This window comes from Coregonus lavaretus (assembly GCF_964263955.1).
Source record: "Coregonus lavaretus genome assembly, chromosome: 3".
In the NCBI taxonomy this organism is placed as follows: domain Eukaryota; kingdom Metazoa; phylum Chordata; class Actinopteri; order Salmoniformes; family Salmonidae; genus Coregonus; species Coregonus lavaretus.
The window spans coordinates 66,661,321-66,679,106 of record NC_139990.1 but is presented as its reverse complement, the minus strand read 5'-3'; the positions used below and the strand labels follow the sequence as shown (position 1 = coordinate 66,679,106).

General features: G+C 45.0%; 1 protein-coding gene across 1 annotated transcript; it reads left to right on the top strand.

Annotated features, from left to right (window-relative positions):
- Positions 1-4,617: 4,617 nt before the first annotated feature.
- Positions 4,618-11,294, top strand: LOC311109052 (D(2) dopamine receptor A-like; the record flags this gene model as incomplete). Its single annotated transcript, XM_084151838.1, has 7 exons — positions 4,618-5,028; positions 6,140-6,249; positions 7,108-7,244; positions 9,689-9,903; positions 10,116-10,199; positions 10,484-10,847; positions 11,098-11,294. The coding sequence occupies 7 exons, from the start codon at positions 4,618-4,620 to the stop codon at positions 11,292-11,294; spliced, it is 1,518 nt and encodes a 505-aa protein (XP_084007964.1).
- Positions 11,295-17,786: the final 6,492 nt, after the last annotated feature.

Genomic DNA, 17,786 nt, shown 5'->3' with positions numbered 1-17,786 from the left:
TTAATTAATGCAAACACTTGAATGGTAAATATGATGTTCGTATATACGGGCCCACTGAAACACCACGCAGGGCAGACAGAGAACTGAGCTTTTGTTATAAGTTCTTCTTTAAATACTCTGACAGAGATAGTTCCCGCTCCCTGCTGGACCTGTCAGAGTAGAGGCTGGGTGTGGTTTAAACTTACCCAACCTATCGTTGGCGCACAGGCTGGTCCCAGGCCCTTGGCGCTTCACTGTTGCCGGGCATTAGTTGTTATCTTTACAACTTGTCTCGAGTCAGCAACCTCAGACATAGTTTGTTCTTCTTCATTGTAGCAGAACACATGTCCTTGAGCGGTTTAACAAAGAGGCTGTGTGTGTGAGTCACAAGCCTGTCTCAGCCTACCCCTAACGGTTCTTCACATTAATCACAGCTTGTTATGTTAAACAATCTATATCAGTACAGCACAAACCTATTATGTTTAATCATTAATGTATTCTTTCTAAGCTAGGCATCACATCTAGTTGTAAGAAAATAGATTCCCACACCAAGAAAGCAAAGGTAACTGAACTAAATGACTATCACCCTGTAGCACTCACATCTGTCATCATGAAGTGCTTTGAGAGACTAGTCAAGGATCATATCACCTCTACCTTACCTGTCACCCTTGACCCACTTCAATTTGCTTACCGCCCCAATAAATCCACAGACGATGCAAGCGACATCACACTGCACTCTGCCCTATCCCATCTGGACAAGAGGAATACCTATGTAAGAATGCTGTTCATTGACTATAGCTCAGCATTCAACACCATAGTACCCTCCAAGCTCATCATTAAGCTCGAGGCCCTGGGTCTGAACCCCGCCCTGTGCAACTGGGTCCTGGACTTCCTGATGGGCCGCCCCCAGGTGGTGAAGGTAGGAAACAACATCTTCACTTCGCTGATCCTCAACACTGGGGCCCCACAAGGGTGCGTGCTCAGCCCCCTCCTGTACTCCCTGTTCACCCATGACTGCGTGGCCAAGCACGCCTCCAACTCAATCATCAAGTTTGCAGACAACACAACAATTGTAGTCTTGATTACCAACAATGACAAGACACCCTACAGGGAGGAGGTGAGGGCTCTGTGAGTGTGGTGCCAGGAAAATAACCTCTCACTCAACATCAACAAAACAAAGGAGATGATCATGGACCGCAGTGGAGAAGGTGGAAAGCTTCAAGTTCCTTGGCGTACACATCACTGACAAACTGAAATGGTTCACCCATGCAGACAGTGTGGTGAAGAAGGCACAACAGAGCCTCATCAACCTCAGGAGGCTGAAGAAATTTGGCTTGGCACCTAAAACCCTCACAAACTTTTACAGATGCACAATTGAGAGCATCCTGTCACGCTGTATCACCGCCTGGTACGGCAACTGCACCGCCCGCAACCGCAGGGCTCTCCAGAGGGTGGTGCGGTCTGCCGAACGCATTACCGGGGGCAAACTACCCGCCCTCCAGGACACCTACAGCACCCGATGTCACAGGAAGGCCAGAAAGATCATCAAGGACATCAACCACCCGAGCCACTGTCTATTCACCCCGCTATCATCCAGTACAGGTGCATCAAAGCTGGGACTGAGAGAATGAAAAACAGCTTCTATCTCAAGGCCATCAGACTGTTAAATAGCCATCACTAGCACATTAGAGGCTGCTGCTGCCTATTGAAATCTCTGGCCACTTTAAGAAATGGAACAGTAGTCACTTTAATAATGTTTACATATCTTGCACTACTCATCTCATATGTATATACTGTATTCTATAATATTCTACTGTATCTTAGTCCATGCTGCGCTGTCATTGCTTATCCATATGTATATATTCTTAAATTCCATTCCTTACTTAAATGTGTGTGTATTGGGTATATGTTGTGAAATTGTTAGATATTACTTGTTAGATATTACTGCACTGTCGGAGCTAGAAGCACAAGCATTTCGCTACACCCGCAATAACATCTGCTAAACACGTGTATGTGACATAACATTTTATTTTATTTATTGATTTCCTGTCAGTCAAAGGACTAAAGGAAGTAGGAGAAAAAATATAGTAAATGAGGGATACAAAGTATATTCCCTTACAAAAAAAGACTGTGGCATTTTGGAGGCAGTAATTGCAGTGTACTGAAGTTATTCTGCACTCTGACTGCAATCTTTTTTCGTAAGGGTTGAAAGCAGATGCTTCCACACAGGTGTGGTTTCTGAATTAGTTAAGCAATTAACATCCCATCATCATGCCTAGGGTCATGTATAAAAATGCTTGGCATTAATTTGGCAATTTTTTGGCTACCATGGCTATGCCCCCATATGATTACAATGCCCCCATTCACAGGGCACAAGCGGTCGCTGAATGGTTTGATGAGCATGAAAACGACGTTAACCATATGCCATGGCTGTCTCAGTCACCAGATCTTAACCCAATTGAACACTTACGGGAGATTCTGGAGCCCCTCCTGAGACAGCGTTTTCCATGACCATCAACAAAACACCAATTTATGGAATTTCTCGTGGAAGAATGCTGTCGTATCCCTCCAATTGAGTTCCAGACACTTGTAGAATCTATGCTGGCCCAACGCTCTATTAAGACACTTTATGTTGGTGTTTCCTATATTTTGACAGTTATAGTACCTGTAGTATTTCTGAATGTCTTAACTTTTTAACTCACCACCACTGAGCTGTACCTTTTCAGTCATTTTCTTCTTCACTTCAAACAGAAAGTAACGAAGTCTGTTTTTACATCAATGGCGAATGAATAGTTCCTCACTGTATTTGAAAAATCTTTCCAGCACTCTCCCCTTCGATAACCACCGAGCCTCAAGATGAAAGTAGAAAATGTAATGCTCTGAAACGATATATCCTGCGGATACATAATAAAATACCTGAACACTTCTTATCCCTTGCACAAATAAATCTGTATGTCTGGAGCTCACCGGCTCGGGAATCTCTGAGGGCCCAGAATAGTTTATACAATTTTTTTGCTAGCAAGAGCTGAAGACAGACAGGCTAGAATAAAGGCAGACAGGCAGAGTAGAGAGAGGTACATGCAATTGAAAGAAACTGAACCAACTGCCATGCGGCGTAGCCAATGTGATTTATAAAGGATATTTATTTTCATCAGGATATTTTCTGTTTGCTGAAAATGCGCATATGAAAATCATAGGTCCTAACTGTCATGCAGATCGGTAGAAATGGTCATATAAATTGTAAATTGACACTCCATGTGAAATAAGTTGCTGACCACTGTTTTAGGCTTTAATTCATTCATTTTTCTGTAAAATAGGCCTACTATACCAGGAGCGGATTGGCCATCTGGCTGGACCATTCATGGGCTGGACCATTTTTTTTGGTTGGATGGGCTGGTCGAAATATTGTTTTAATAATCAAATAAAACAATGAGAAAGGTTACATGGCCTGCAGCCCATGGGCCTTTTTGGAAATATGTTTTGTTTGTTATATACATACACTACGGGTCAAAAGTTTTAGAACACCTACTCATTCAAGGGTTTTTCTTTATTTTTACTATTTTCTACATTGTAGAATAATAGTGAAGACATCAAAACTAACACATATGGAATCATGTAGTAACCAAAAAAGTGTTAAACAAATCAAAATATTTTATATTTGAGATTCTTCAAATAGCCACCCTTTGCCTTGATGACAGCTTTGCACACTCTTTATACTTTAAATAGGATAAATATCGTACATAAGTGTTATAGCTAAACAAAACACAGTCATGCATAATTTCATTCAACCATGTATTTTATTTGGATGGGCAAGGAGGTACGGTAGGGCGGGCACTGTCCCCTAAGGTCTGCCCACAACGCCAGTCCTGACACACACACGAACACACACACACACATTCTTTAGAGATCAACACTGAGGTCAGTAGTGTGATTTAGTCCAATAGGAACTCCGGTCATAGATTGTGGCCCTCTGAGAGACTCCTATTACCACTCTGTGTCATTGGATGGAGTATGGATCCAATAGACTCTATGTCTGGACAGGTAATTCTGAGAATGTGCTATGTAGGCTGGTGTAGGTATGTAGGGTAGGTTATAGGATCAGGGAGGGAGCTTTTGATCTCTCCCTTTAATTATGTTTCTCAAAGCCAATCTGTCTGAAACATTGGAGGATAGAGGTTCTGTGCAGTGGTTAGTTAGAGAAATGGGCTTAAGTTGGAATAAAACTGCCAGTCGAATGAAGAATACCAATGTAATTCACGTAAAGTAGAAAAATATGGGCATGTGGTAGATGCTTTTATCCAAAGTGACTGACGCGTAGTAACAACAAAGACATTTGGTATGTGTGTCCCACGTGGGAATCAAACCCACAACTGATATTGCAAGTGCAAAGCTCCAATCTATTGAGCCATCAACCAATCACATTCCTTTCTGCCCTTGAGGCAAAACAAGATGTAAAACTCCAATCTGCATTGAGGTGAGATAGTTGAGAATTGTACATAGATCTACTTTATGTGTTGTATGTACAAGGTACAGAGTTGTAGAGCTTTGTGTGTCAAATCACGAGTTATAACTCTTGATGTTATTTGTCTCTCTTGTTACTTTTTCAGACTCTTCCAGACTCTCTCGGTCCAGAGGAGTATGATGATGACTTTCCCCAACGAGACCGATGAGATGAGCTTCTCCTTCTCCTCCCTCTCTCTATCAAACCCACCCTCCCCCTCTTCCTCCCTCTCCTTCTCTCCCACACCGTCCCTCTCCATCTCCCTCACCTCCAACCCTTCCTCCTCCTTCGCCTTCTCCCTCTCCACCTCCTCCTTCTCTCCGTCCAACTGCTCCAGCTCTCCATCGCCCTCCTCCCCTCCCTATAACTTCTACGCCGTGCTGCTGGTGCTGCTTATCTTCTGTGTGGTGTTTGGCAACGTGCTAGTTTGCGTGGCGGTGTCGCGTGAGCGCGCCCTCCAGACCACCACCAACTACCTCATCGTCTCCCTGGCCGTGTCCGATCTGCTGCTGGCCACCCTGGTCATGCCCTGGGGCGTCTACCTGGAGGTGTGTGTGTGTGTGTGTGTGTGTGTGTGTGGAGAGGTGGACAGTGGTGAGGGTGAGTGGTGTGTGGAGATGGCGGTGTGTGTGTGTGTGGAGAGGTGGACGGTGGTGAGGGTGAGTTGTGTGTGGAGATGGCGGTGTGTGTGTGTGGAGAGGTGGACGGTGGTGAGGGTGAGTTGTGTGTGGAGATGGCGGTGTGTGTGTGTGTGGAGAGGTGGACGGTGGTGAGGGTGAGTTGTGTGTGGAGATGGCGATGTGTGTGTGTATGTGGAGAGGTGGACGGTGGTGAGGGTGAGTTGTGTGTGGAGATGGCGGTGTGTGTGTGGAGAGGTGGACGGTGGTGAGGGTGAGTTGTGTGTGGAGATGGCAGTGTGTGTGTGTGTGTGTGGAGAGGTGGACGGTGGTGAGGGTGAGTTGTGTGTGGAGATGGCGGTGTGTGTGGAGAGGTGGTCGGTGGTGAGGGTGAGTTGTGTGTGGAGATGGCGGTGTGTGTGGAGATGGCTGGGTGTGTGTGTGTGTGGAGATGGCGATGGGTGTGTGTGTGTGGAGATGGCGGTTTGTGTGGAGAGGTGGTCTGTGGTGAGGGTGAGTTGTGTGTGGAGATGGCGGTGTGTGTGGTGATGGCGGTGTGTGTGTGTGTGTGGAGATGGCGGTGGGTGTGTGTGTGGAGATGGCGGTGTGTGTGTGTGTGTGGAGATGGCGGTGGGTGTTTGTGGGTTTGTGTGTGTTTCTATCCATCTGGCAGCCAGTGTTTTTTGTCTCTCTTTAATTTGTCTGTCTCGCTCCCTATCTTTACCTCCTAGTCTCTCTACACTAGGTCATTCGAAGGTGTTTCAAAAACCCCCCTCAGATAATGTCAAGGTAGCATGATAAATAACAGAAGCTACAGTTGGTTCCAATCAACAGTTTCTTGTTGATCTGAATCTGACTTTGTTCTCCTTTCTTCCAGTCTATAATGCATAAGCATGGCTACATCCCAAATGGCACCATATTCCCTATGTAGTGCACTACTTTTGACCAGGGCCATGTATTTCAAACCACTGCTGTTCCGGAGCACATGTAATTACCACTCACGCGTGTGTTTTTGTTCATACTGTATGTGTCTCTTTCCTAGGTGGTAGGGGAGTGGCGCTTCAGTCTCATCCACTGTGACATTCTCCTGACCCTGGACGTCATGATGTGTACTGCCAGCATCCTCAACCTCTGTGCCATCAGCATCGACAGGTACTCACACTCTTTCTATCTATCTATTTATCTATCTATTTATCTATCTATCTATCTATCTATCTATCTATCTATCTATCTATCTATCTATCTATCTATCTATCTATCTATCTATCTAGAGTATATATCTAACTACAGTATCTATCTAACTACAGTATCTATCTACAGTATCTATCTCTCTCTTTGTCTATCTGTCTGTCTCGCTCTTTCTCACTCTACTCCCATCACTCTTCTCACACTCTCTCCAAAATCTGGATTGATTTCATAGTGCCCTTGCAGCAAAAACATTTCCTGATGGGAAATTTATTTTTTATGGTTTGTTATTGTTGTTTTCCCATAAAGAAAACAATTTCCCATCAGGAAAAGATTTCCTATCTTTTCGGGTACCCTCCTCCCTTCGCAAGTATCATTATCTTCTTCTTAACATAAGCTTATTTTGTCCAACCAAATCCATCACCTTTTAAAACCAGTGAAAGACATTGACAATTTCAGCAGCCTCAATACTTGTAGCCTTGTTTGTCCTTTTGTAGACTGAATCCCTCTAAATGTGAAGCCATGTCTCAGGGCTTAGTGTGGTTACTGTTCTTTGTTCGTGTCTGTCCCTGACCACCAGCCCTGTGGAGGGATGACAGTCTCCTCTCCTCACACCAGGTTTTCTATGGAGGACTCTTAGATTGGTTTGTCACGCTGCTGCACTGTGAAACTGACTTGGACAGCTTTTGTTTGTGTTTGCCTGGTGAATGAGAGGAACTGACAATGCAATTAAACTGTGTGTGGGCGGTGGTGGCCAAGGTGTTCATGTGCGTGTATGTAGGTGTTAGCTTTAAATACAGCATTTGTGTGTGTGTTTGTGTGCAGGTACACGGCGGTGGCAATGCCCATGCTGTATAACACCAGATACAGCTCCAGGAGGAGGGTGGCTCTGATGATTGCTGTCGTGTGGTTCCTCTCCTTCGCCATCTCCTGCCCTCTGCTGTTTGGACTCAACAACACAGGTATGCCTGTCTCTCAGTCTCTGCCTCTGTGTCTGTCTCTGTGTATGTATCTGTCTCTCAGTTTCGATCTCTGTCTGTTTCTGTCTCTCTCTCCTTTTCTCTGTCTCTCGCTGTCTCTTTATCCGAATCACGTTCTGCGCTTGTTATTTTACACACACATTCACATTTCTCTCTTTACTCACCCTCAATCAATTTGATCGATATGATGATGTAGCCTATGTCTCTGCCTCATATTTCTGAACAGCTTCAATTTGAACGAACGTTCCCAAAAAATATATAAAGGCAGCAACCTTCTCTGTCTGTTGTAACGGATATTGCCGTAGCGCAAGCAAGACGCAGTCTACACATTGCATTGGGGCAAAACAATTAGCGTTTTGTGTGATGGTGTAATCTTTATAGTTATGCTGCCATATAGCCAGCAGTCTGCCTCCTGTTTAGCCAATGTTTCCAATGATGTTGAAAAAAGAACATTAAATCGCTATTGACTGCCTGTCTGTCTTGTTTGTTTGATATACTGTGTAGGCTACATATAGCTTGCCTAAATAGCTGCACGTAATTCCCCTCCTGAAAAAAATAACATGAAATTGCTAGACAACCTCCTTGTGTAGTGCTTACGTTTGCAATAGCCTACGGTTACAACAGACAAAGAACTACGTTTGTTTGAACTGTTTTGTGTACAAGCGGCAGCGAAGTCACGGGGTGACTGAGCACGGAGCAGCAGCTGAAAGGAGGTAGGCTAGTGGATCCCGCATGCACACAAATCTCCGTATTTTTAGCAACAGCAAGTCGGGTTCCAGAAGATCCGGAACCGCAGCCACTCCGATTAATCTATTAAATCACAAGTGCGCTAGTGTCATTTACTCATTCAATCTAGGAGAGACATAAACATGACATGGGAAGCCACACGTGCAGAAACACACACTCTTTTTGTAATTAGCTATGTAAAATAACCCTTGCAATCTTCCAGTCCATCTGTCTTAAGCCTGGAAGAAGATTGCAGCCCTACTGGATATCTTAGTATCACCAGTTGGTGAGAGACAGAATGAATAATCAGTTAGATAGGCCTACATCTGTTTAATCATGACGCCCAGCTATGCAGTAACTGCAATCACTAAGAACGCACGCACTACCACTTACTAACAGCTTTCAGGTCTGTTTGCTTTAATCAGTCAATGGTTTCAATGAAAGAGCGGCTCATTGATTTGCCTGTCGGTCCACAACCACAATACAGAATGTTTACCAATGATGCAGGTGTCATTTTAAGTCAGAGGACGTGAGCATCAGCACGTTTCGCTTAAGACGGTATTTTGATTTTTAAAAATCTTGTTGGAGCGGGAGCTCGTGCGAAAAAACGCAAACTGAGGTTTGGAACATAAGCTCCTACTTTGAGGACGGGGCTGAAGAGAGTACTGCTTTCGTGTGCAAAGGCTGCACAGCTTGATGCAACTGAATGGCAACAACCACTCGAGCTGGAGTGGCCAACACTAAAAGCCAATTTATGCTTGATCCGAAAATGTGGTCGGAGGGTGTGAGGCACGCAGAGGCCAAATCATGGCTGTGTGCCTCTCAAATGTTGGAACAATGCGGAGGGCTTTGTATAGCTCCGCATTGACATGATTGGTTGACGGTAGGTGAGGGCGGGAGGTCCTGTATAAACACACAAACAGTTCCTTGAGAACTTCCTTCGCAACAGCTCTGTGCTGCTTGGCAAAGCGCAAGAAGTATAAATGCCCTGATTTGTGCGGAGGCCATATCGCAGTAAATGCTCTACGGCCACTGCAGATGTCAGATTGAGCCTTTAATCTGCCAGTTAACATTCAGTAACCTTCGAGAGCGCCTTTGAATGCACTGCTGGGAAAACAAGATGATTGGCATTCAGGGTCACCATGTGTCCTATAGAAAGGCTATGTTTATTTTGTATATGGGGAGGCTTGAGTTTATTGGATTGGACCTCCCACCTAAACATCCAATTCAACAGAAAGGCAGTATTTAAAGCACCTTCTTACAGTGTACAGAATATAGTAATTTGCTAGCAGCTGTATACTGTTGAAATTATTAATCTAGATTGTAGTTTGTTATGCGATAGGCCGTGGCCTGGTCTTATAAGAAGCAGATTTGATATGCCTTTCAGATTTGATATGCCTTTCAGATGTTGCATCCAGCCTGAATATGGAGAGAACAAGCCAATGCCTGATGCTCATGTACCTGTCTTCCCTGGAGCTAAACCAGGCTTTTACTTGGTTGCCACACCATTACGGAGTGGACTCTGACATATTTAACAGCTTTGACATCTTTAACAGCGTTGACATCTTTGGCTATCTGACAAGAACTGTAGAGAAAAACGTCTCTCTTGCTTTAACATTCACCTCCTCCCACCTGTCCCCACTCCCAAACAACATGGCTGTATTTCTATCCACCTCTTCTCATCCCCTTCACTCCATCAGCCAGTCGGGAGGAGACCAAGTGTGACTTCGCTGATCCGTCCTTCGTGGTCTACTCATCCGTGGCCTCCTTCTACGTTCCTTTCATCGTGACCCTGCTGGTGTACGTCCAGATCTGTGTGGTGCTGCGGAGGCGGGGCAGACGCACCGTGCCCCGCAGACACGGCCTGCACCCACAGGGAGGAGGCAAGACGGGGGAGGGCCACAGGCACAGGAAGGTTCATGATTAGTCAATCAATCTATCAATCAACTAATCAGCCAGTCATCAATCAATCAACCCCATAAAACAGCCAACCAATAAATCAGAGGCAGGATGAGGAAGTCAAAAAAGCTTGATTTTAGAAGCCAGTAGGTCCAAAAGCAAGCATCTTTGACTTTCTATCCCTCATTCTTTTCTCTCCCTTCATCCTCCACTTGTATCACCTCTCAGAATAAGTGTACCCACCCCGAGGATGTGAAGCTGTGCACTCTGATCATGAGGCCCCCCACCAATGCCCCTCAATGCAAGAAAGTGGTAAGTCGCTGGAACACTGTGAGTCACTGTACAGGGGAACCACTGTGACCATAAAGTTGGATTACGAAATCTCCTATAATATGAGCCTTAGATTTGAACTACAGTACATATCTCTCCATCTCTCGCTGTTTCTCTGTCTGTTATTTGTCTCTCCCTTCCCATCTTTTCTGTCTGTCTGTCTGTCTGTCTCTCTCTCTCTCTCTCTTTCTCTCTCTCTCTCTCTCACTTATTTTTTCTCTCTCGATCTCTCTCCTTTTTCTCTCTCTCTCCCCCTGCCCTATTAGACGTTAGTGAAGGAGGCGGTAGTGCACCCCCTGGAGGAGGAGCCTGTGGGGCGTGGTTTCCTGTCCCAGTTAGACCAGAGCCTCCCCGCGCCTCACCCACCTCCCCCTTCCGGACGAGCCACCAAGATCTCCCTTTCTATCTCGGTGGCGCCTGCACCCATCCGGGCCCTGTCCCCGTCGGTGGCACCACGCTCTGCCCTCGTACCCCGCTGTGCCACCTTCGAGGATGGCATGAGTGGCCGCGAGCGATGGAGGGAGCGCAATGCAGACAGGGAGAAGGGAGCGATGGTGAAGGAGATGGTGAAAGGAACTCTGTCGCAGCAGAAGGAGAGGAAGGCGACGCAGATGCTGGCTATCGTGCTAGGTGAGAGAAACAGGAGGAGACAATGAGGGTGGCTGAACAGAGAGTGTTTCAGCCAGTCCCAATTCACTCCCTACCCCTTCCCCTTGGCCCCTCAATGTTTGAAGATCTGAAGGGTCTGGATAAGCAGTGTAGTGGTGGAGTTTGCACCACATTGCTTCCACCATATAGATCTGTCACTATCTTTAGGGAAGGGGCAGAGAGTGAATTGAGACTGGCTCACACCCTTTCATTCTCCTCCCTCCTCCATCAGGTGTGTTCATTATCTGCTGGCTGCCCTTCTTCCTAACCCACGTGCTGAAGGCCCACTGTGGCAGCTGCTGTATCTCGCCCTCCCTGTACAGTGCTGTCACCTGGCTGGGCTACCTCAACAGTGCCGTCAACCCCGTCATCTACACCACCTTCAACATCGAGTTCCGCAAGGCCTTCATCAAGATCCTAAACTGCTGAGTACAGGGAAGGGGAGGGGGGAGGAATGACAAGTTTGAAAAGTGTTTTAGTTGAGAGAGGCAAAAAAAGGTCAGAGACTAGAAATAAAAGTAAAGAAGGGAAAGAGAGGGGTGAAAACAAAGACAAGAAGGGGAGGGAGGGAGAGAGGGGTTAGAGGGACACAGGGAGAAAGGCGACAGAGAAGATAATAAAGAGAATCTAAGAGGTCAAACAGAAGAGCAAGTGGAACAAGACAGAAATACCAAATCAAAAACAGCCTTGAGAATTCTAAAGAGATTATGTAGACTTCTGTGAATATAAAACATAGCAGGGAGAGAGAAATATTCTAAAGGTTCTATGGGAAGAGATGAGTCTCATGGGGTAGGGCACAAACAGTGGCAAAAGACAGGCTACAGTGGCAGAAGACAGGCTACAGTGGCAGAAGACAGGCTACAGTGGCAGAAGACAGGCTACAGTGGCAGAAGACTGTCCCACTCCGTGTGAGGATGACAAAGTAAGTGGTGGGCCTCCTGTAGCTCAGTTGGTAGAGCATGGCGCTTGCAACGCCAGGGTTGTGGGTTCGTTTCCCATGGGGGGCCAGTATGGAAAATGTATGCACTCACTCACTGTAAGTCGCTCTGGATAAGAGTGTCTGCTAAATGACTAAAATGTAAGTGTATTGCTCTCTGATACCGCTCTGAAATATACTGTCAAAGGGTCTGCAGACATTGTCCTGTTTTTACTCAGATACAGTTATTTACAGTTTGTAAATTACGTTAATTAAATTACAGAGGTAATCTTTTAAGGAGATACACAATCAATCTGCACCATCAAGCATGATTTTTCTCCAATAGCAGTCTTGTTGTGTCGTCCCAATGTAAACAAGCCTATAAGAGATGTATTATATTATGAACATGATGATGTTGGTGAAGATATGATGCCATAATAACATGGATGATATGATGCAATATGATGAGCGACTAATCAAGGTTTGTTCATAGAGTATATGTATATATTATTGCTTAGAGTTTGTTCATGTGAGCTCTGCTGTAAATAGCTGTATTACTATTATCGTACAGATAAATGTAATAAATTATATTCTACTCATGTTGTTGCTAGTCTATTTCAAGTTTGCTGTACTGCAGGGTTGGGGCCAATTCGAATTGAAGTCAGTCAATTCTGGAAGTAAAGATATTTTCCAATTGAATAATACTGTAGAAAAAAGTGCTATTTTCAATGACGGCTTAATCAGCTGAGAAGGAGAAGCTATTTCAAAAGTCTTCCCGTTTTGGGATTTTAAATTCAAATCACTTCCTGAATTGACTGACTTCAATTCAAATTGACCCCAACCCTGATGTACTGTACTGGTCAAACAATAGACAGAAATTGATTAATTGACTAATTTGTTTTCAAAACTGTTTAAATACATTTGCTCTCTACATTGATCTTTGGCTCTTCTCTCTCCGCTTCTTTAACCCCTCTGGTGGTGAAGCAGTGTGGCTGCTCCCCATGCTTGTCTGCCAACACCTAACACCTAACTGTCTGCTGCAGTAACGTGAGAGGCCAAACAAATGCTGCTGATGTGAAACCGAACACACACACACACACACACACACACACACACACACACACACACAGGGTAAGTCATGGTTAGGTCACTATGACCGTGCGCTTGTGCGTGCCCCCCATTGATAACTGTCCCGTCGATAAACATACACAAACTGTCCCACACACCATTCTGTGTTATTGTCATACTGTATGCAAACCAACCTAGTAGAATATTTAAAATGAGAAGCCCTTCAAATACGAATTGATTTATTTTATATTTAAAACATAAGTATGTTTGTTTTCATTCAGTATACTGTGTATGTGTCTGTGCACCTGTGTAACTGAGTACCTGTGAGTGTGAATGACTTGGAGGTACAGTATTCATTACCCTCTGTTGTTAAACTCTGACCCTGGCTCACAATATTCCATATGCATATTTCATGATCTCCGATGACAAGAGCACACATATATGTTACAGCCCAACTTTGTCCTGTCCTGATCGCACCTACCTACCCCCCTTCAGAGGAGAAGAGAAAGAACAAGGAGAGGTAAAATAGTGGAACTCATGAGAGGAGAAAGAGAGGGATGATGGGGGAGGGGGGGAGATAATGAAAAGATTAGGAAAGGAACTAGGTTGGGTACGGAAGGAGGAGTGCAGGTAGAAGAAGAGTTAAAAGAGGAGTCATCTGGTGAAAATAAACTGAAAAAGACCAAGGCTTGGATTGAAGATGCATTTGACAGAATTGTTGCCACTTTCGCAAGGATGTTTTTATTGTGACATTGGAATTCCAACTTTGAGTGAAGGAATAATAGATTCAGTTGAATAATCCCTGATGAAGTAGACACACAGCTCTCTATGGCTTACATTCAGGTAAGATCAATTTAGTATCTATCTACACTTGTTTTCTTAACAAAATGTCCTTGCCTGATCTACAATGGGTGGTATTCGATTGATTTCCCAGCAAGCTTCTCATTTTTATTCAAATTCCTTATAGCTCTATTTTAGCAATTATTACTTTTATAATTTTTTCTCTAACTCTCATGCACACAATTCTGTCGATTCAGAATCGACAGCACAAAACTTGTGGAGGACTTAATGTGTATACAGATATGTTAATAAATCCTGTGTGTGCTTGTTTGTTAGAACAGAGATTGTATGAAGATGTAAACATTCACACTTAAAACACATTGTACAGGTTCTTAAAAGCTTTTCTATATCTCTGCTAAAGGGCACCTGTGGTCCCTCGGGTACCAGTTCATCTGGGATAGGCCCAGAGCTCCCCTCTCTGGTCTGCTCTCCTGCCCAGCCTCAGACCCTCTCTGCTGGATCCCAACCAGGGCAGACTCCCCCTGGTCAGATCCATCCTCCACCACCTGTCACACGCCTCCAACCCCTACAGCATCGGTCTACTATCACTCCCCTCGCTCAAACACTCCTCACACCACCCCCTCAGAACCTCCTAGACCCAGACCTCACAAGTATAGATATGAAGGCCTCCATTTTCCTTCCACGTGCACAACGTCCACGCAATGAACCCCTCACCCCATCCCTCAGAACCTGCCCCTCGGTTTCCCTCCAAGTTGCCACTGGGGGTGTACCAGTGGGGGTATTCCAGTTATCATCCTCTACACTATTTGCACTCATGGGAATTCCTACTTACCACTTGGGAATGGGCATACCACCACCACCACCCATTGCCCATCAGACAGACTCAACCCCAACACCTCTCCCCTCTGAGGTGAATCTAAAGGCCCAACAGCCCCGAACAGAAGCACGATTTGATCCCCTTACGTCCTCCTCTGAGGTACCCATGGAGGCCCAACCCCCAAAGGCAGTCCCCTCGCCCCCCCAACCCCCTGACATGGCCTGCTCAGAGGGCCCAAATTCAGAGACCTCCTTGCCCCTCCCTCCCTGTGATGGCCCTTTGGAGGTTCCACAGAGGAAGACATCTAAAGTGGATGAAGGATCTGTTGGGTTAACACTCCCCAAAGACTGCCCTGATGAAGAGCCAGGTAGGCTACTGTACAATATTGGAGAGAGAGACTTGAATACAGGGGTGTATTCATTACGGAAATGGTTTACTGTTTAAGAACCAAACGGAAGCAAACAGAGCAAAACAAGAGTTTCTATTGGACAAATTCAGGTAGGTCCCTCCCCGTTTTGTTCCGTTTGCTTCCATTTAATAAACATTTTGCAATGTTTTGCAACAGAATTGGAGTAATGAATATGCCCCAAGTCTTACTGGGCTTTTGGTTGATTAGATTGTGTTCATGTCAAGTTGTGATTTATCTATGCTTTGCTTCCATAGGCACTACCATTCCTGTAGTTTTTTCACTCAGTGACACTAATGCTAGCTGTAGCAGTGGCTCTAGTTAAGAAAACAACCCAAATGGAGGGCTGCTGACTGTGCTGGCACCTAAACAACTTTCACTGTAACTAGAATAATATATCTTTTTTTATGTAGGTGAATGTACCCTTTATGTGTCTGTCCTTGAGCACCACAGTCCTCCTGGCTGTACCATTAACCTTTCCGTGGTTGTATAATACACATTGTTGATTGCATAAATGTTCAAACCTATTCCTGGGCAGACATGTCAACCACACAGGGCCAGATATTATACGTCTCGAAACTTGATAATGTACATTTCTATGAAGGTTATACACGTACTTGTTAAAAGCACTTGAATGTTCAAGGTATCTGTAGAACGCAGCAGTTTATTCAAAACAATTGATATTTTATTCTGTTCCCCTCTTACTGTAGATCTTGAGCCCCCGCGGTGCACGTGCCCCTCACGTCTCACACTGCTGGCGACCTTCATCGCCGTCTTCATCATTCTTTTCATCTGCTTCGCCATTTTAGGTAACCTCACTGACAGTAGCGTGCTTAGCATTGTAGACCCGGGCTGTGTCTGAAAACGTTCCTAGCCTTTTTCACTCAACTCCTCTCAAAGCTCATTGGGGGAGGAGGTCCCTTGCATCCTCTCCTCCAATACGCTTTGAGGAAGCAAAGACAGAGGAAGCAAGGATTGTATGGCTAGTAACATTTTCAGACACAGCCCTGGTTACAATGTCATATCTTATTACATTTACAGTCATTTAGCAGACACTCTTATCCAGAGTGACTTACAGGTGCAATTAAGGTTACAGATTTTACAGGCACCATGAGGGCACATTGACATATTTTTCACCTAGTCAGCTCAGGGATTCAAATCAGCAACCTTTCAGTTACTGGTCCAGCGCTCTAAAACGCTATGCTACCTGCTGCCCAAGAAAAGACAAGACAAGATGCATTTGACAGTAAAAACAAAAATGTAAGCGTTCAACATTTTACCTCCTCGCTCACTCTCCTTTGATTCTTGTTTGTCTCCTCCTCAGTCAAGTTCCTGTGTTTCCCGTCCAACCTGACAGATATTGTGCAGCCATGTGGCATTAAAGGGAACTGCAGTGTCCCAATGCTAGTTCTGCTGCCCAAGCAACCCATCAACCAGACAGGAAACGTCAGTGTAGGTAATGCCATCCGATCCACTGATACATCAGAATTGTATAGGTCTTCTTGGTACATTCAAATGCACAAGCAATCTGTAGACAACTGACCAAATGACTGGCTACCACACAATGACAAGTAACTGATCCCACAAGTCATTATTGTACAAACTGAACAATGTCTTGCATAACCGAATAACGTGTTCAGGTAATGTCTGTGTTGACAGTGCATTTGTTGAAGCTCCCTCAGGTTGCCCAGGTCCAGTTGGTACTGGTCGGAAGGCTTGGAGGATTGTCGGGGGGATGTTGGCAGAGGACAAGTGGGGCTGGCAGAGCAGTTTACACTGGAGAGGGAAACATGTGTGCGGGGGAGCCATCATCACCCCACGATGGATCATTACTGCAGCCCACTGCTTCATCCAGTAAGGGGCAAGGAGAGCGAGAGAATAAATGCTTTATTTTTTTTTTACGGTATCCATATTCGGACAGCCTCAACAACTCCTTGTGACTCTGAGGCTGTCCTAATATGGAAACTGTAGTTATTACATTAGATAATATGTGCCTTCCATTTCCCTTCATTCTCCATACCCCAGGTACAACATGTTGCAGGAGTCAGAGTGGCAGGTGGTTGTGGACACGCTCAGTTTGACGGACACATCAGCGGGCCAACGCTACAGAGCACTACAGATCCTCTATCACCCAAGCTTCTCCATAAACAACAATGACTATGACCTGGGGCTATTGCGCACCGTGGCTGACATAAACATGGGAGGTGAGAGGAAGGAATGATGTTCAGGGGAGGTTATATGGCTATATGTATGGTTGCTCCTATTCTGATTTCACCTGTTCCTGTTTCGCATTTGTCATGTTCATGGTTTCTCTCAGGCATGAAATCTAACTGACAACTTAACACTATATCAACACAAAAAGTATCTCAGTTGGTAGAGCATGGTGTTTGCAACGCCAGGATGGCAGGTTAAATTTTTTATATTAAAAGTAGAATGTGAAAATACTACCTCACAGGACCGCTTTTGATTTAACCAGTGATTCATTGGAGCTTATCGTCAGTCAGTATAGTCAATGCGCTGCACGAAACAGAAGAAAACTGTCAGAAACTGAGTGGAATGGGGAGGTACTATTTGAACTTGTCTAATAAGAAACTCTTGTTTTCGTTTTTCATTGCAGGTGATGTCCTAATGAACATGACCCTGGTGTTGTGTTATGTGTTGTTTTAGGTAGGGTTCGACCAGTGTGTATGCCGAGTCCTAGAGAGTCCTTCCTTCCTGGTGCCCCCTGTTGGGTCACTGGCTGGGGCGACACTAAAGAGGGGGGTGGTGAGTCACATTCACAAATATTCCCACACCACTTTCTTATGATTTTCTCTTCAACTGATTGGATGATCACTCTAATTTATTCCGCCTTACTAGTCTTTATCCTCTCCACTTTTCCCATAATCACATCAAACTGCCTGACATTTGTTG